This window comes from Gossypium hirsutum, chromosome A11, assembly GCF_007990345.1.
Source record: "Gossypium hirsutum isolate 1008001.06 chromosome A11, Gossypium_hirsutum_v2.1, whole genome shotgun sequence".
Taxonomy (NCBI): Eukaryota; Viridiplantae; Streptophyta; class Magnoliopsida; order Malvales; family Malvaceae; genus Gossypium; species Gossypium hirsutum.
In genome coordinates this window covers 109,564,871-109,584,821 of record NC_053434.1, presented here as the reverse complement: position 1 = coordinate 109,584,821, position 19,951 = coordinate 109,564,871, and the positions used below count along the sequence as shown (strand labels likewise).

The 19,951-nt window shown below is 34.5% G+C and overlaps 1 protein-coding gene across 3 annotated transcripts; it reads right to left on the bottom strand.

The window, feature by feature from the left end:
• Positions 1-3,531: 3,531 nt before the first annotated feature.
• LOC107888717 (protein MON2 homolog) lies at positions 3,532-19,399 on the bottom strand. 3 transcript variants are annotated; one of them, XM_041081698.1, is made up of 44 exons: positions 19,127-19,399; positions 18,382-18,567; positions 18,184-18,273; positions 17,603-17,676; positions 17,318-17,473; positions 16,947-17,064; positions 16,695-16,750; positions 16,551-16,605; positions 16,395-16,451; positions 16,172-16,273; positions 15,651-15,731; positions 15,496-15,548; positions 14,917-14,986; positions 14,440-14,503; positions 13,468-13,616; positions 13,257-13,384; positions 13,108-13,165; positions 12,732-12,829; positions 11,831-11,918; positions 11,656-11,721; positions 11,515-11,574; positions 11,131-11,217; positions 10,644-10,830; positions 10,359-10,402; positions 10,143-10,271; positions 9,900-10,031; positions 9,764-9,816; positions 9,570-9,618; positions 9,363-9,421; positions 9,102-9,241; positions 8,832-9,013; positions 8,041-8,169; positions 7,877-7,962; positions 7,636-7,751; positions 7,400-7,512; positions 7,151-7,274; positions 6,830-6,951; positions 6,129-6,315; positions 5,810-6,038; positions 5,241-5,565; positions 4,950-5,089; positions 4,349-4,473; positions 4,039-4,240; positions 3,532-3,892 (listed from the first exon to the last, which is right to left on the bottom strand). In XM_041081698.1, exons 1-44 carry the CDS (start codon positions 19,229-19,231, stop codon positions 3,805-3,807), a joined length of 4,962 nt encoding a protein of 1,653 aa, XP_040937632.1. In that variant the 5' UTR covers positions 19,232-19,399; the 3' UTR covers positions 3,532-3,804. The 3 variants fall into 3 exon arrangements, with proteins under 3 accessions (XP_040937632.1, XP_040937634.1, XP_040937633.1); XM_041081700.1 differs by lacking the exons at positions 17,318-17,473; positions 17,603-17,676; positions 18,382-18,567; positions 19,127-19,399 and having other exon boundaries at positions 16,395-16,471; positions 16,955-17,064; positions 18,184-18,256; XM_041081699.1 differs by lacking the exons at positions 17,318-17,473; positions 17,603-17,676; positions 18,382-18,567; positions 19,127-19,399 and having other exon boundaries at positions 16,955-17,064; positions 18,184-18,256.
• Between the last annotated feature and the right edge of the window lie 552 nt (positions 19,400-19,951).

Here is a 19,951-nt window from a genome sequence, read left to right as displayed (position 1 = left end):
ATTATAAATTCTGAAATTTTTATGGTAGAAATATATTTTAGTATCGTTTCAGAAACATCAAGCGGTTCTTAATTTAGAATTTTTTTGCTCAAGATATAAATAATTTAATAACTATGACTCAAGTGGACAGCTTGATATGAACATATGAGAAAATAGTGGAATTATATATACATTAAGGATGTGGAATGGAGAGGAGGAGGAGGAAAATATATATGAATATTTAGTTAGCATGGCTTACATTAAAGTGGTTAATTTGCATGTTTTAGGCTCGGGGACTAAATTGAATGAAAGTAAAACTTTAGGGGCAATTTTATAAAAATATCAAAAATGACCAAATTGAGTGAAATGAATTATTTTATTGTCTAAACTAATGAATTGAATGAAATAATTAATTTAGATCAAGATTAGTTGAAAAATGGAGGAAAATAGAAAATTATCGAAATGCCCCTGAATATTGGTATTTTTGCAATTTAGCCAGATAAGTTCGTGAAACCTAATTATGTGATATAAGAATATATGAGTTGATGGTACATGAAATATTGATATAATGAATTAACTGATTTATGTTTATGAAGAAAGAGTAAGAGAATGATATTTATCATGACATGTAAATATGTGATTATGTTTGATACGTTGATACAAGGCAAATAAGTTTGTTTAGGGGCAAATAAGTTTGTTTAGGGGGCAATATGTTTGATTTTGATTGGTCCCAAATATGAAAGCTAAATGAAATAAAATGTCTAATAAATAAATTTGTAACTCTGGTAATGCCTCATACCCTGTTCTGGTGACGGATACGGGTAGGAGGTTTTACAAATAGTTTTGCAAATTAGTCCCTGGGCTAGCAAGACCTAGTTGCAACGATCTCAAAAACATAAAAATCATTAAAAACCGAGTAAAAATGCACTTACATACAAGGGAGTCTATAGCCGAACCACCAAAAGCTCAACAATGGCTTTCTTTGTTGCTAATTTCAATTGAAAATAGCATTAGAGAAAATGATACATATTTTATTACTTTACTTTTGATTTGATTTTATTATTTTACCATTTTAACCTTAATAATTAACCTTTAAAACATCTAATAATGTGTCCATAAATGTCCACTCACATTAGGGATGGTTTAATAACAACATAAGGACCTCCACTTAAAGTTCTATAGCTATTAGACACCTTTAGCTTATAGAACTCAAGTTTTACACCTTACGCGATTTAGTCCTTTTTATCGAATTAAGCACTCGAACGATAAAATTTCTTAACAAAACTTTCACACAATCATTTTATCATACTGTAAACATTTAAATAATAATAAAATAATTATTTTGACGTCAGATTTGTGGTCCCAAAACCACAATTCAGATTTGACTAAAAACGGGTTGTTACACTATCTTCATGTAAGTGTAGCACGAATGCTCACACTCTCCAAACACACTACGCTATCTACGGTGAATGGAGTTATGGTCGACATTCCCTTATCACTCCAACACTATCTTCGGGCCACAATGCCTTAACACATAATAAAAATAGCGAGTACTCACAATCCTATGGTATGCCAATGATATCCAATGGTTCCAAATAATCACAATGCCAACATATCCACTTATACACATATTCACTCACCGTTTTATACAAACTTTCACTTGTTAACAATACTTTCTCAACACTTTTAATGCACTCTCAAATGCTATCACAATTGTTCAAAAGAGCCATAATCATATTAAATTATTTAGGTGCGCATAAAATCAACAAGCACTTATCAATCATTGTCATTTACACATAACACATGCTTAATATTTCACATGATTCACATATCACAATAAACAAGCATCGAATTTAATAGTCCATAGATCAAGTAAGAATAGTTACTCTCGAGGCTTAGATTAGGTGTTTAGACCAACCTAAGCTCCTATTCAACCTTAGGAATCGTGCCTAAGAGCCGCAATTCCAATCACTCACCCAGTCGATGCCTTGTGCGCAACAATCTCAAACGAGCTTTTATTTCCCTTTTGCCTTTATCGTAGAAGCTCACAACGAGTCCGGCACTCTGCATTCACATTAATTATTAACAACCTTAAACTAAAAAAAAATAGCAACAGAATCACCACTCTAAGCTCACTTTTCTTATAACGAAAATCAACTCATTTTGTCGAAATTTGAGGTTTCCTCACTCGATTTTTATTCCTAAACCTTAATTAAGTTTCTAAACATCCTATTTAACATATTATTACTAATATAAACCTTTAATTTTACCTAACTTCACAAATTTAAAATTTTCAAAAAATCAAGTTGTATGAACATACAAAGGGGGGAAATTTAAAATTCATTAAAATTGGATACCAATCTATCAAATTTAGTTCAAATACCTTCTATTTAGTTAAAATATATTAGAAATAAATAAAAAACATTAAGTATACTCATTATTTTGGATTTCACCATTTTGAATCGAAATTTGATTAAAAAGCTTTAAATTTTAAAAACTCTTAAGACACTCGGTTAAATTCCGAATTAGAAAAACAAAAACCTTAATCTAATCATAATAAGTAAAGGTATCACCTCAATTTGAAGAAAACAAGTTGTGGAGCTAATTTGAAATTGAATGTGAGAAGAACAATGACGAATTTGATGAGGATTTAATGATTTTTCTTTAAAATTCAAAGGTGTTGAGGTATTTGGATAGCTAGGAAATCACCAAGTATGAGTTAATTTTGAGAGAAAATATAATATTTGAATTCGAAATTTTTTTTTGAATGAGTAGCTAAATGGGAGGAAAGGGACGTGAAGGTTTTTAAGGAAGATGTACAATTTTTCTTTTTTTAAAAGGAAACTTTTCCTTTTAAAAACTCTCAATTTTCCCATTTTTTTCAAATCCTAATTTTCACCACTTAATCCTAATTTTCACCACCTAATTTTAGACCCAATAATTATTTTAATTGTTATTATTACCATTATTATTTAGTTGATTATTTTATCCTATTTTAATTATTATGATATTAAACCCAATTTTTTTCTCGAGCCCATAACCTAATACTCAATTCTACCAATCCAATTTTCAGGATGTGAAATGAATCACCTTCATATTGATCTATCCTTTGCTCGAAATCATGTTCAAACTCAGCTAAGGCTTTGTTAATCACGTTCATGTTGCAAATCAACTTGCTGTACATTAACCAAACCACCTCTTAAGCAAGCATTTACCCGATGCCGGGTGAAGGGGTGTATTAATGTCTCTTGGGTAGTATCCATTTGGTGTTTTGAATAAGTCTCCCTGATGTATGGAAGTACTTCTTGGGGTTACTAGTTTTAGTTGGTTATTTATTTATGTACTTAAAACAGGAAATCCTTCAATAAGAATGCAACAATTATTCTCTTTTTCATTGAGACTTCACAAAATGTACCAATATTACTTTTTTTTGTGGTGCTAGGATTGGAATTTTACCTTCTCTTCTTTCGGACACCCATTTTTGAACTCAAATAATAGTTTGTACGAACTTCAATAGCTAAAATTTTAAAGCACTTTTTCAACCAAAATAAATAAAAAGTCAATAATTTTGCATGTGACATACTCATTACGCAAAAAAAATGAATATCCTCAGCTCACACTACTTTGAATACAACAAAACCTGGCCTTTGTCCTATAATATACAAACAAACTATTATACCAAAATAACAATATGATAATAATAGAAAATCAGAGGATTAACCTATTCCAACCTCTCAAATTAACAAGCATGTAAAAGAATATGACTCGGTAGTACAATTTTTATCCCAAAAAAAAAAAAGAAAAAAGTGCAAAACGTTTTGTGTATCAACAGCCTGTGCTAACTTTCTCTAAAGTGAGTTCGTTTGCAATGAGTTTGAGCAAATCTTTTACCAGCTCTCTTACTCTACCTTCCCTGCCCATCCAAATGCATTATAGTTCGGTTTAGTCAGAATTACGGATAAAGAAATTGTTAAATGGAGAAGTGAATCCCATTAAAATAAAAACGATGTAATCGTAAACAATGTCTAATTTTAGTATAGATCTACTTATTACTCTCACCTCGATACAACTAGTTCGGAGAGGGAGGGAAAAAGAACAAGCAGATGTGGTTGCTTGCCAGAACTTCCCTCTGCTAGGGTACTTCTTAAATGGGGATTCAGAGGAAGAACTGATGCAGTGTCAGAATGAATCACGAGACGAGCTAGTTCCTGAAGGACAAAGATTACTTCTTCAAGCCTTACTGTTGGTAGAGGACGATCACCTGTAGGCAGATCAAAATTCAGGGTTTCATAAATTGGGTCAGTAAGTGAACCTAAGCAAAAGAAGTTAACATTTTAAGAATTTGATTGCAAAAAGAAACTATACTTACCAACATCCTTTTCATCAGCTAAAAATCTATTTAAGATGCATTCACATCTCATCATGAGTACCATGATCACTAGTTTGCTGACCTCAGATCTCGTCAAACTCCAATTACCCTCTTCATCACTAAAGCTGTGAGAATGTTGTCACAAGATCAAAAGATTGAAATAAAGCAGACATCAAAGGCTATATAATCCATTCCACAGGTAAGGAGATGCTCACAGCAAGAATAGAAACAAGATGAATTCTATGCTGCTATGACTCTTCAAGTTTTTGAAATACCATGTCCAACATATATCCAGACATGCTATGTAAATATGAACTTACAAGGATCCTCTAAATACATCAAAAAACTAGGAGAAAATCAAGTCTACCCAAATTCTTGTTACTAAAAGGAAATGCAAAAGGTTATTGGAATGCTACATATGGACATTTTTCTAGTTTGACAAGAAAACATTTTAATACAACTAGACTTTCTATAGGTTAAGTCTACAATGTGCACCATTTTGCTAATGCAACTGTGATCAGGCTTTATAATATCAGTTATAACATATGAAAGTTACCATCGGACATGGGACAAAATATACTACTAAATTGTCTTTTATTACCTGCTCAGGGAAAATAATGTCTGTAAGCATTTCAAGGAAAACCTACTACAATGGAGAGGCATAAGTTCCACAGTCTCAACAGGTAAAGAGCATGTACGAGATGCACAGCGGTCCAAGGTAGAAACAAGTCGTTGCAGAATCTGTTAACATAAACAAAAGAATTAGGACTTTGAACTAACACATCAGAGTCAGCTATCTTTAATCAAAAAGTAGAACCGATTTTAGGTGGTAAAAAGCAAAATAAAAAAACTAGAACTTGAGCTAACGATGCTTTATAAGGGGATTACTTACCTCAATAGGGGCATCAATTGGGGACTTAAGAATATGCTCACCCAGAATGTCTACAATGGTCATCTCAAGGGACTCATCATCCTTGAGTGTGGCAGGTGAGAGGGAATTGGAAGGAAGAGCACGCCCACAATAACCCACAAGAAAAATTTCATAGACATCAGCAACTTTTTTCCATATACGCAACCTTGCAGGCTTACTAAATTTTGAATCTGGTCCACTGTCCACAGTTGTTTCGCTGATATCACCAACAAGCATACGATTAAAGCCCTTAACAGCTAATCTCCAAAGTGAATCATCGGGATTGTCTCTTCTTGTTGTCATTGACCTAACAAAATTAACAATTATAGAAGCAATTAAAAAATAATTACTTCAGTCCCTATAACAAACCCAAGAAACAGATATAAAGGAGTATATTAGTTCGTTGGGCAGATACCAAAATCAGATTCTATCAATTAAACAGACACAAATATCGATTACCTACCACTTGCAGATATTAAAACCTAGAAAATAGACTGTAAAAATAGTCACAGTAGAAAATATTACGCATCAGTAAATGCAGTATCATATACCTCCCAAGGCTATGTATAACTTCCGGAAAAATGATATACTTTTCAACTGCTGGAGCTTGTAGAATGAGATCTACCAGAACGGGAATAAGTTTTTCTGCCAACAAATAACTGGGGATATTAACTGTTGCTTCTTGAGCAGAACTGGAAGTCGGAGATGGAAGTTCAGCCTTCTGCACAGAGGCAGAGGCAGTATCATTGGACGTCTCACACTTCATTTTCACATTAACATCTGCAGAAATAATACATAAAATCTGAGCTTCTCGTTTATCAAGGTATAGTCAAAGATTTCTGATCAACTGCAGTGAAGCCTTTTCTGTACCTGGAATATGATCACTAGTGCTAACTTCTCCTGCCTCCTCTTCCTCACCCTGTGGAGGAGAATCTTGGCCTGGAAGATATTGTAAGAGTTCTCGTAGAAGAATGAGCCACATTGAAGAAAGGTGCTCAGCTGGGCGTAACATTGGCAAGACTTCCAGCACAGTTCGTAACAAATGAGGAACATGTCCCTGCAAAAGTGCAGCATAAATACATGCAAATGAATGCTACAAAATATTCAAAGCAGCTTTTGGGTTTGGGATTATTTGTCTCATAAATACTCGGTGATTTAGTGGGCTACCTCCCTTCGACCCATTTGTATAAGGGGGTGGCACTACCAATTAGGCTCTAAGGCTACAACTAACACAGTAACTGCTATGGTCAATTCAAAGCCACAGCCAGTCCTCATAGAAAAAAGAATCCATAATTTGCCAAAAATGCATGGAAATATTGGAAGTTTACAACAAGAACAAAGGATTACTTAAATAACTTCTTCAAACAATGAACCCAGGCCAGCCCATAAAATATCAAGGTTAAGATGAGGAAAGGGAAGATTTAGCTGGTATCAAACCCAGTAACTGCACATAATTGTTGATCTTTGCTACATCTAGTAGTTGATTTTGACATTTCAAACTCCTATCTTATTTTCAAGAACCAAAAGGGATATTGAACTATAAAATAAGCTTTGTTCATAAAAACACTTACAGGCTCAGCTTCACAGTTGTCACTTTTTGTCACAGTCTGCTTGATTGCCAAACCAATGATTGCAAGCAACCGTTTGTACATTTGATCATCAAACATCCTTTGTGCTTGCACATACAGTTCTCCTATCAAGTTTGAAGAAATTATAAAATACATAAGCATATCCAAAACACGGTTCTTCATTTTGGAGTTGGAAATAATGTAACAATTATCTGTCTTGTAAATCAATTTGTTAACTTAAGAGGTGAATGATTCGTATAATTGTGCATGCATTTTACTTTCTTTTTGCAAATAAATTCAACTAAGATAAAAATAGAAGATTACCAAGACCGAGCAAAACCTCCTGCTTCACCTTGATAGTTGTACTACCATTGTAGTTTGGTGATTTTTGAAGAAAAACCTCATAGACATCTAGTACTGAGACAAGATAAGGTGTTGGAAAGTTCCCCTAAAAAGAAAGTATTTACTTTATGGCATAAGTGAGTATTTTAACAGGGTTTTGAAGAGGTTGAATGAAATTAGCTAACTTCAAAGCATGAATTTCCACTACAGATGATAAAGTTTTAGAAGCACCTTGCTGCAATGACCAAGCACGGTTGTCTGTAAACAATTTATTGCTGCAAGAGAAACCTCTTTACTACCATTGAAAATGCTATTTTTTACAAAGAGAAGCAAAGATTCCCACCCTGCAAAAAAAAGTGAATTTTCTGGGAAATCTTAGCAGCAAGGAAAAATAAAGGGCCGGGGGGGGGGGTGTGCTGGAAAGATGAAACTATAGATTCATCAAAGGAACCAAATTATGGTCATACCCGACCAGAAATTGTTTAAGCTTCTGAGGAAAGGAAAGAAAGAACGCAACAATCGTGCTATTCCACCGAAGACTAGTACAAGTGTTTCATCCCATTGTTTCTGAGCTGTGTTCCGACTACATTTATTTTTTTAAGGATCAGAAAGTCATATAGCAAGAGAAATGACTGTCTACAATTATGATAAAAGAATGTAAACTGATCACATATGTATAGATACATGCAGCCAGAATTATTTTATTACCTATGATGAATAAGCATGTGAACTGCTTTTCCTCCTCGAATTCCAAGTTCTTTCCCTTGCCATTCATCCTTTGATGAAGTTGCTGCCTGCAAGCAAAATCCTTGAAGCCTATTTACAAAGTTACGTAAAAGTCTTTTTGTGTCCTTGACAGCTGATTACCCTACCATATGGGAAACACGATCTAATGTTGGGAAAACATAATTCCAGAGACAGTCCTCCCACATGCTTTCTGAAAGTTTTTGCCCATGACCTCCAAGAATTTGAAAGAGTGTCCTGATAGCTGAATTTCTAACCTACATTATATGTTAAATTTAACATAATTAAAGGATTTAAATATCCAATGGCAATCAAATCACAGCTTGAGTCCAAATAAAGCCCAACAGGAGAATTTCAAAAGGTTTGAATATGAAGATAGAAGGTAACGAGAAGGTTAACTATAACAAGAATTAAAAATGTCGAGGAGAATAAATTTTCTTGTCTAACAGATCTTGTCAAGCCTCCATTGTTAACTAGCATCACTAAAGCCTGTTACTTGAATACATCAAACTTCAAGTTAAGCATACGAAGCTAGTCAATTCTTGAATGAGATACACATCTTTGGAAAACCAACATCTTACAGATAAACTGAACCTGTTAAGAAACTACCAGCTTCAAAGCACAGGTACTATGCATTTACATTTAACTAAAAATATTAGCATTTTTATGCAAGGTCTCCTCTCCAAGAAAAGACTTTCCAACAGCCACATATCTAATGTGGACCATCAAACATATCTCACCATGAGCAACACAGATATATATATTACCCAATCTCAATATTTTCTTTCATCTGTTCATTTCCTGGTTGCTAGGATTTTAGGAAATTCTTTAGCACCTAGCACCAGTTGATTTGTAGAATGAGAATTGCAGAAACAGAAATAAAACATAGACACCATTATAACAAGAAAGCTAATCATACCTCTGGCCTTTCATCAGCTCCAAGTTTTTGAAGCAATGAGAAAACAGAGACTATCAACTTATCTCGGTCCACCATATTGGCTGAGGGAGAATGGCTGTTCATGTCAACAGATATATTGTCCGTCTGCTCTTCCCCATTTTGACCATCCATTTTATTTGAAACAGAAATAACCTCCATAATTTCTGTAGTTGTTTCCTGATTGTAAATTAATACCACTCACAAGAACATGCACTCAAACAATGATGAGATAAAAATATAATGGCACTTTACCTGTTTCCTTCTCTTCTGCAGACTCATGTGACAATCCCTTCACAATAAAGTCCGTTGTAGTCCATAATAGCCCAATTGCAGTCAAGCTTATATTCAACTCGGTTTTTTGAGCACCATATGCTCCAGTAACATCAATACATCTGCAATTTTCAGATGCATATTTTGTTACCCTCTAGTATTGCGTGTCCTTTCAATGGTCAAAATAAACTTGTAAAAATAAAACAATAAAACAATTGAAAATTTAATCACCCGGGATCTTACACATTGAGATAGTCTGGAGGTATGGATGAAAGTCCATCATTCATAATCACACGCAGGCTCTATATAGTAAAAGAAAAAGTTAGGTCGAACTTACTTTATAGAACTAACCATAATATCAGCATGTATGTGCTTGTGTAACAAAGGAAAGACGATTTCAGAAGATTAATATGAATTTCACCAACATTTCTCAGGCAAAGATTCACAAACCTGGAAACCCAGAGTGACAAGATCCTTTTCAGATGCATCTGCAACTGACCTAAATGAGAGAAAAAGCAGAGATGACTGATAAAACAGAACCAGATAAGATGAAGTAAATTATCAGAAATCTCAGAATGCCTAACAACCCCCCCCCCAAACGACAAAAAATAAAGTGGAAGTAAACAGCAGAGAAGAAGGCAAACCTCAACAATTCAAGTATATCAGGCCAACAGTATCGCAATTTTTCTCCGCACCTCTGGGAAAGCATTTGTAATTAAAAACAAAATGAGCATGGTAATTAACTTAAGCTTCAATCAGTTTCCCTGCTGTAGCATATACCTCCAAGACATGCAGAAGAATTTTCAATGACCCAGCACGGACATCAATGCTTTGAGAAGACGAATATAGGACCCTCAGAGGAGATATGACAGCAGATTCAAGCAGCCTTAGTTCTGTTTCATTACTTTCTAACTACACACACACAGAGAAGAGTAACTATAAGCGGCATGAATATACATACACACACATATATGTCCTCAAATCATATAGTTAATCCAGTCATAAAAAAGCAGAAATTCTCACATCCTGAGAATTGTCATCAGATCTGGACAATGCATGATCTTCATTTTCAGAACCTAAAACAGCACAAATTGATTGATCCAACGCATCAAGTGCCATGTTTCTCAAATGCTGATTAGAATTGTCAGCAAGCTGCAGCATTTCTTTTTGTCATGAAAGATCTAAACTCTAAATAATGCTAGCATTACTCATTGAATGAGAAGTATAAGTTATGATCACCTCAAGAAAGTGCCCAACAACTTGATCCCACAATGGTAAAACACCTGTACCAGGAAAAAATCGATAAAAATTTAAGCCAAATTTTTCTTCATATTGCTGAAGGTTTTGGCAGTTACGCTCTTTATAATAAGTTAATAACAAACATAAGCATGAAGAGCAGATAAATCTGCAAAAATTCAAACATGGGAAGATTTGTGAATATTGATGTGAGGCATGAACCTATGTTAATGTCATCTATTATGATTATGAAACTTCAAGAAACATCAGCAAAACCATACTACTTACGGTGAAGATTGTTGACAAGGATGGATATCATTCTTTCAACTGAAAAACTGATACTCCCAATTTTCTGACTTGTTGATGGTCCAAAACCACTTGAAGTGTCAAGCATGCATTGATGTGACAATTGACAAAGTGCAGAAAGAAGTGACTTAACAGCAGATATGTGCATAAGTGCTGAGCTCTCGAACAGCTTTCAAGAAAAAACATAAGGTTAGATAATGCACCTTATTATTACTTATTTACAAGATAGAAAGGGTAGTGGAAACTAGAAGGAAAAAAAATGGAAGAAAAACATAAAACAGGTAGTTCCAAATATTCTGGAACACCATCCACTTTTTACAATGGATTTTTGAAAATCCTCAAAGTTTGGCCATTGACTACATAAGAGAATACGGACAAAAGGAACAGTCAAGGTCAAAATTTTCCATTAGAGTTCCCCAAGCCTTTATCAGCTATTATACCACTACCAAAAAGTACTAGTTTCTAATACCTGAGAATTTAAAGAGGAGAGAATACTGAAATCACTGTATTGACCAGATAATGCTCTTGTAACTCTTGGCACAGATGTAGAAATTTCCTGTAGTTACAAAAGATAAGAGATTTTTACAGTTTAATGAGTGTATTGGTGTATTGATATAAACTCTGTTCAAACGCCAGAACTCAAGGAATGGGTTAACAACTTAAAAAATCATTTTCAGAACACCAAGACGTAATTGAGTTGTCTCAAGGGAAAACAAGGCATCAGCAATAGGGAAACTATTGCTTATTCCAGTATAATGCTGTTGAAACTACTAACTTTATTTTATTGAATGACAACAAGATGGATACGGGATGCTGCTGAAAAAATTACACCTAAAAATGTTTCCCAAATTACCTGTGTGGCAGCATGTGGCGAATGGATTGCTCTGTCCAGCGCAGACAAAGTTTCCAACACCTACATTTATATATATCATGAACAATCATAATTTTTAACTCTCACCGTGTTCAGAAAGATATAAAAACCAGACCAACATACCAAAACCCAAGAGGGGCCCAACACATTATGTAGTCTATGAGCAATGTTGAAGAGAGTCCTCAAAGCCTGGGTCATGAGTGCAATTAGAACATTATCTAGTTCAAGAGTGTTTAATCTGTTATATGATCTGGAAAATTAAGTGAATATACCATACTCACGAAACCATTCATGATACCTGCACGTTCTTTGGTGTAAGGACAATGTTATCTCTCTGGTCAAAATTTATATCAGAACGCTTTGATGCAGGAGAGAGTAATACGCCACTGAAATCTCAATTTTAAGCATTGTTAGAATGCTAGTACAACCTTTAAGAGGATACACTACAAATATTTCTACAACAAATTATGCATGTATCACCTTTAAAAAGAACAATTAAGTGTGCTAAACAATTGCATAAAATGTTTAAAGAGAAAATACCAAACAATGTACATTAGATTTATAAAAGCCCCACACCATCACAATTGTATTCGGAAGCTTTATCGTGACTTATTGATGGACTCATGAGGAACTTTGCTAGTAGCTTCTCTTTTACAAGGAATCAATGGGTCTCTTCTAGTGAAGTTATTGGTTACATCTTTCACTTCAAGCTACCTAATTTTCTATATTTTAATGCTGACAGTCCTGCTTTTTATATTTATGCTTCAAACAATTTCCAAAGGCATTGTGCCATTTGCTAGACTAGTAGCTCAATCTTCCAGATTTTGCTAAATCCCCATATTGGGTCTGTTTCATTCCACGGCTTTTTACTAGTCACCTTGATAGCAGTGCCTATGATTTCAAAAAACCTTAAAAGCAAATGGGGTCACTCTTAAGCAACAATGAGAATAAATAGATTTCTCTTATTGATATTCTTTCCGGTGTTTTTGTTGCAAGAAACGAAGGAAAAAATTAATAACACTATTTTGTCAAAAAAACTGATTAAGAACACCTTATAAAGGGGGATTCAGGGAGAATGGAGACAGAGTATTACTTTTGAAACCACAGTAACCTCTACACTAGACCCCAAACCTCCCTAGGAAGAAAAAGGGAAACAACCTTTTCAGAAATCAGAAACCACTGTAATCATTAAGCTATACCTTCTTCTTTCCACTTCGTTTGGGAAATTGATGGTAAATTTGCAAAGTGATGCTAAGAAAGAATTTAAAGGCTCTATGGCATGAAGTACTCCACATGCCTGCAGAATATTCAAAAAGGGTCAGCAGAAACGATCATCTTGCATTGGAACATCCATATCTAATTAAATAGAGTCCATTAGAAAATTTAGGCCTCTACTGCAGTGAACAAATATTAATGGTTAGGCAGTTACTACAAGTGGAAACAACGATAAGTTGCTTTTGAAAGAACTAGAACACAAATTATCCAACCCATAGGTATTAAGGCTTAGTTGAATTGATAGAAATAGCAGTGAAAATTAGCAGACAATTTATAATTTATTATGCAATACAGGGTTACCTGAGTAAATGCCTGATACCCCTTTAATATTTCCAACACAATAGCCTCTCCTTGAGACCTTCAAATTGAACTAGAATTAGAATGCATACACAACTGGTTTGCTTGAGAGAAACAGAAACACAAAATCAGAGAAAAAAAATTCACCCAACCTTGCTAAAATAAGGGACAGAGCATCAAGAATAGTCAACCACAATGAATCAACCATTGAAATACAGAGAACTGCAGTTTTTCCCGTACATTTTGCTGAAGGTACATAATCACATCTAGGAGATTCAAGCTGCTTGTATCAAGAGAATAGAAAATTTGGTAAAAAACGAAAAGCATACAACATTATATAAGACAGGACACATTCCCACTTACCTCCCCAGCATCCACAGCTTCATCAGTCAGTGAAGCTACAGTAAAGACAACACCCAGCAAACCTTCAATTGCCAAAGAAATAGCATGTGCCTCGCTAGCAACCAGGACTGCAGCATTTGATGCATCATTGTCAAGACTCCACTCAATTCCTGCCAATCACAAACCAACATCACAGAAATAAAGTTATTAAGCAAGAAACTACAGAATAGTTGTAAGTCTACATACCTGTACTGTTAATGGAGGGGATGCATCTGATGCATCAATCCATTTAACTAAGAGAAGGACATCTCTAAAGTCTAAAAACTAACTATCTGCATATATATTGAGCTATGAGCTGTGTGCGATGAAACCAATATGACCTAGGAAATTTCTATTGTATTTCAAAGATTGGCCACCAGTGAAACTCATTTACAGATTTTTCAACAGGATCATTCTTTTTACAGATGTATACAGATAAGTAACTAAATGTAGCAGTTAAGAACACTACAGAGTGGCACTGCTGAAGAATTTCAGTTCTAGTAATAACAATCTGTTGCTACTTATGCAAAATAAAACAAAAAAGCCACTACCACATTTGCAATCGCTGTAATACTCAGTTCTATGAAATTATTTCCTTTCCTTCTTCCAGACAGGAAGATGGACACATTTCATATTTTCAATCTTCTACATTCTAGCAGTATTAATTCCAATTAATTGCAAATGCCGGAAAGAAACCATATCATCTTTGGAAAACAATGGCAACGCATTTTTTTTTCTTAATTCCAAAGTTGCTGGATCAAATGAAACAAAAATACAAGTCTTTAAAAGAAGAATAGGAATTGCCATGGTGAAACAAATTATGAAATAAAGAACATCTTCAATTTCTCATTTTATCTGCAGATACTAAGGATAAACATAGCCAAAGACAGCAAAGCACATTGGACAAGATGAACTACAAATCCAAAATTTAAAACAAGAAAGAAAGCATATCACCTTTAGCTTTGCTACTGAACATCCCCGCAACTGCTGCCAGGCTCTCTTCACTAGTCTCAAGAAACTAACAGATAGAAAATGATGTTAGAGAAGGGTTTAATGTGTCCTCAGGTATCTCATCTGTATTAAAATAAACTCCCCAAGTTGAAAGTGTCTAAATGTAAAAACTCACAATGAACAAGAAAATAGTCCAGTTATCATAAGTTAATAGACAAACAGTTGATGAAGTCACGGCAGAGCCAACAGATGATAGAGAACAAAAATTGAGAAAGAAATATGGCAGGGTTGAAGTGAAGGAAAATGTCGAAATTTTAATCTCACAGTAAGCTAAAATTTATTCAACCTCACGAAAATCAAACAGTGAAACAAAGACAAACTACAGATTTTCAAATAAATACACCTAGAGACAATCAAATCCTTGTGAACAGGAAACTAAGAAAAACTGACATGATTGAACCTTAATGAACAATATTTCACCTGTACACTTGAAACAACTCGAGCAAGAGCTTTAACCATACCCTCCACAACATTTGTGTTCTTTGGATGCCTGAAAGAGCAAATTCATAAGATTACTCTTGTTTTCCAAAAATTAACCAACTAGTGAAGAAGGGGAGGAGGGAAGAAACAAGAACAAACTTTGATATCTGAAATTGAGTAACAAATGACTAATTGAAATTTGAATTTAATCAAACCAACATTTGCACTGATCTGAGAAAAATTATAAAATTGGACATTAAAAATGATGTTTTCTTCAAATTCACATCAAATTTTGGTTAATGGCACAACTACAGCATTGGCCTCTTGAGACATGGACAGGGCAAAGGAATGCCACAAATTTGACCTAACTTCATAAAAGATACATCTACCATCCTGAGGATTGGTGGTGGCAGATAAGGACTGAGTTACCAATGACACGAAATTACAGTCCACGAAGAGTAGATTACGTTCAAAGCGCAAATAAATAAATAAAAGAAGAGGAAATAACATCAGCACTTCGCAGAGTTAAGAAACATGTATGCAACCAGAGAGAAAAAAGGTGGATGGTACCAAGCTTACATATCAAAGTTTTGGAAAAGGATGCGTAATGTCCGTGCTTCCACACAAAAGCCCTGACAAATCCCATATATAAGTTTAGACAAATTTCAAATTTTAAACAATTTGTAAATAAATCATAAAAGGAAAATATGGCACATCTAAGTCGTTGATTTTACTCTTAGGATCTCGAGAACGAGAATTCGATGCCATAATGGCAGATCAAGAAAAGTTAATTTGATCAGCATGCTAAGGAAAACCTGCATACCACAAGAACTAGCAGAATTAGGAGCGCCAATACACAGAGGTGAAACTGAGGGAAAAATAATGTTGAAAAAAGGGTCTTAATTTTATCATAAACAGAAGGTATTAAACCAAAATGAAATTTACAAAAATTTAATACTAAAGGGTATGATACTATTAGTACATTAACTTAGTTATGGAGCCTTTTTACTAGTTGCCCTAACTTCCACTACCCAGTTACTTAATCCTCAGCTCAGAAGAAATGCCAAAATTAACTTTCTCATCCACATTGAATCATTAGACTCTACTTAGCATTTCCCACCTATCTAAACTCTAGAACCAGAGCCTGTTCCCCAGCACTTTCTAAATTGTTGACAAGTTTTACTTTTTACCTCTATTTTATCTACTACATCAGCATATAATTTCAAGAATGTAAAAACCCATAAATACAGCATACCTCACATTCCGTAATAAGAGATGAACTGTAAAGCTTGATAATATGAGCAACAGATCGTAAGACCAAGCGACGGAAATATGGCTCTCCAACTTCTCCTTCAAGCTGAATGCACATTCACAAAAATAAAACTGAAGAATGCCCAAATAAATTCAAGAAAGCCCAAAAGGGGAAAAGCTATAGTAAGCAAGAGATGGATTTTGTCACAAGAGACCAAAGAAGCTACCTCATAGTTGGTTCGGAGTGAAGTCATTAAAAGTGAACAAATTTGGTGCTGCAAGACCTGTTAAAGTACCACACAAACTTTACAACTATTAAAGTCTTACTAGCATGTTTAGACAAAATAAGAAGAATATTTTCAGTCAGAAAATTCCGGTATTACCTGTTCATAAGGAACCAAAATCTTGAACATTGCCACGTAATTGGATAGGATGAACCTGCAAAACAAAAGCATTAAGCGCAAATGTCCTGAAGAGACTACAAGTTAAAGCACATAAATATGTAGAGGCAGAGGCAGATATCTCACTCAAGTATATCAAGTGCAAATGTCCGTTGAAGAGAGCTAACATGCAACCAACAAGCCTGCAAGGCAGAACCAAAAAGCAATCCATATAAGAAGCTCTGTTCTAATTTGTCATTGTTATCGATGAAATGCAGTCAGTTCAAGGAATCATTAATAGAGTAAAAAATTCCTAAAACCCACCAGTAATCAATTCTAGAGAAGCAATCTGGCTATTAAAAAAAAAACACAATCTAACATTTTAAAATTAACACATACAGATCCACCTGCAGCAAGAGCTGTCAGGTCTTCAAGCAAACGAAGCCCTAGCTTCCCAGAACTAGTTGCGGTCTCCCTCACCAATGATGACTTTCTAGAAGCAAAGTTGTTGTCCAACCTATCAATGCATTGGTTAGTTCAGATATTGACATGAACAAGAGTAAACCTTAGGCATTAAAAAGAAACTACATAAAAAAAAAAGAATGAAACAATATCTAGTTGGATGAGCATAGATACAAACAAAATGGTACTAATTGACATATGCACACACACAAAGGATACCAGATATTAACAATTGCAGGACAAATATAAATATGGGAGAAGATAACAAAATGGTTTTGGTAAAGCATGAAATCCACGAAACAACATACTCTGAATTATTCATACTGCGATTAACATCACCAGTAACTGAGCTTGTTCGAGATATGTAACTTCCAGAACCAAACTTTTCAGCTGGAAGGGACTCGACAAGGACAACATGTTCAAAAACCAAAGCTACCGCCTGCCTGAAGGTAGCAGCAGCAGTGCTGAAAATAAAAGGATTTTAGATGAAAAGGGAAAGTTAGTAAAAAATGAGGGAAGCATCGCTGCAAAATACAGAAGCCTATGAGGGGAAGGTTGCTAATGGAAACCTCTTGACCTATAGAACAACTTACTTCCGAACACTGTCAGAAGATCGATTGTTTTCAAGAAGTTGAAGACAAATGCCAAGAGCTTTAGCCATATTCTCCTGATAATTATGCAGTAGACAAAACAGAACGTTAAGAAAACTGAACTTACTAATTAATTAATACAGCCATTTTTGAAGCCTCACAGCTTTCAATGATTCCAATGTGTAATTACAGTTTACATGCAAAACATTTATTTTCTAAATTCATATTTATGTAGTCTATCTGGTGTTTCCAACTGCAATAAACGGATTTCTACTCAGGCTAGCCAATAGATACCTATGGGAAGTATACTCGATAAATTCCCAATAGAAACCCATGGGAAGTATGCTCAATATGTTCTCACTACCAACATACCTTAAGATTATGCGCATAAATCCTATACAAGAATTAGTAATTCAATACAAATGCATCAAGTTATTGGCAAAATACTAAAAAGCTTGCTTATTCTTCAGTTAAGGAAATTTGGTTAACGAAATTCAGTCTGACCATTTGCTGACTTCAGTTTAACCAGAACACATAGCATAAACCAGTCAGACAATGAAAACATGCGTGTAACCACTGTTCACCTCACTTTCAGGATGCAACCGTGACTGAAATATTATTAATATAGTCTGTAGAGTCTTTAATTGAACACTCTCATCTGACATTTCAGCATGCTGCAAGAAGAGCAACACGAATGCAAGATTTCAGTGGAACAAATTAACCATCCATAACTAAGTTTATGTTGAAAAAATAGCACAAAACAAATACAAGCATAAACTTACATCTTTTAATGTAGGAAGTATCTCATTGAGAACTGATGGGGCAACCGCATCATGAGATATGAGCTTTTGTAGACATGAAAGGCCAATAACACTAAGCTTGACAGTTTTAACCTCACATGCCATCAAAAAAATCCGCACTATATCCTCATTAAGAGAAATTTCACTGGGACTTGACAATGTCCGAAGCTGCAAAACAGATAAGTTTCAAACTCAGCTGCTACCAGCTACAGTCAGACAAATCAGTGTAGCAAAACAACATCTCCTCTAATTCTACTATTTCCACGTTATGCATAGAATTTACAGAGTGCTTCATAGGATTTGTTAACTACAGGGTAATATCAATTTCCAAAGTCAAAGTGCCGCTAACAGCATTATATCCAAAAGAAAACCCTTCATTCAACGTCTGAACTTAGCTTAATTTTACTTTCAAAAAGATGATAAAGAGTCTAGAATCTAATCAAAATCTTGCATAACAAAACTTATGGGAACTTAGAGTCGAATTTCATGTTTCGAAACAAAACAAAAAGCTCCACGGAATCAAATTAAACCGAAATTGTAATATTGTAATAACTAGTAAGTTTTCATTGCTTTTGTCTTCTAACCTTTTTTCGCTTCTTCTAAGCAAACAAAAGACGCAATAAATAATCATTTCAAGCTTAAAACATTAGACTTGAAAATGTGACAAAATAAACTAACATATACAAGCAATTCTACTAAACAGCTGCATATAAATGTGAATTATGACCTTTAATATGGCGTGTTCAGCAGCGTCCTTGACGGCGGGGTGGCGGCGTCGTGCTTCGGCGGAGAGAGCGCGGAGATCGGATTCAAGAACAGCCATGAAAGCCATCTCCTCAGAGCGCTCTCTGTCTCTCTCTCTCTTTCTAATTCTTGAATATGAATGAATTGCTAACCACTCAAAATTTAACGATGATAGAAATATACAAATTAATTGATCGAAATCGAAGAGCTCGGTCGCAGAAAAAAATGAAGAAAGTGAGCTTTGTAGATCTTGTTGTTCGAGTGAGAGATCTGTTGAGGAATGAGACTGTTCTCGCACGTGCGAATGTCACGTGTGGGATTGTTGAAAAGAGAATCTGTTTGCCCGAATTAAAGTAGAGCCCGCCCAAATTTTGGTTGGATTTTTCCGGGCTTTATCAACAAAATTTACAGGCCCAATTAACAATTTCACGTTAAAATTTTCTGGAAATAATAATAATAAGCTTTTTATTCAACTAGAATTGGCGGTGAGTGAAAGTAAAAATATATTCAAAATAAATAAAAGATAAAGATGGTTAAGAAATAGGTTGTTAGATTAATATGGATTTTTTTTTGAAATTCTAATTTTTTTAAAAAAATAAGTATAAAATATTTTTTTATATTGTTAGGATTCCAACTAAGAATCCAACATTTTACAAATAAACATAAAAAAAATTATTTTAAATACAAAAAAAGTTTTTTTTGTAATTTCCCTAATTGAGTTGGTGCGCCAACTCACTCCGAGCTTAAATAATAGTACAGCTATATATTTGGTTAAAACATGCTTTAAGTCTTTGTACTCTTTATATAT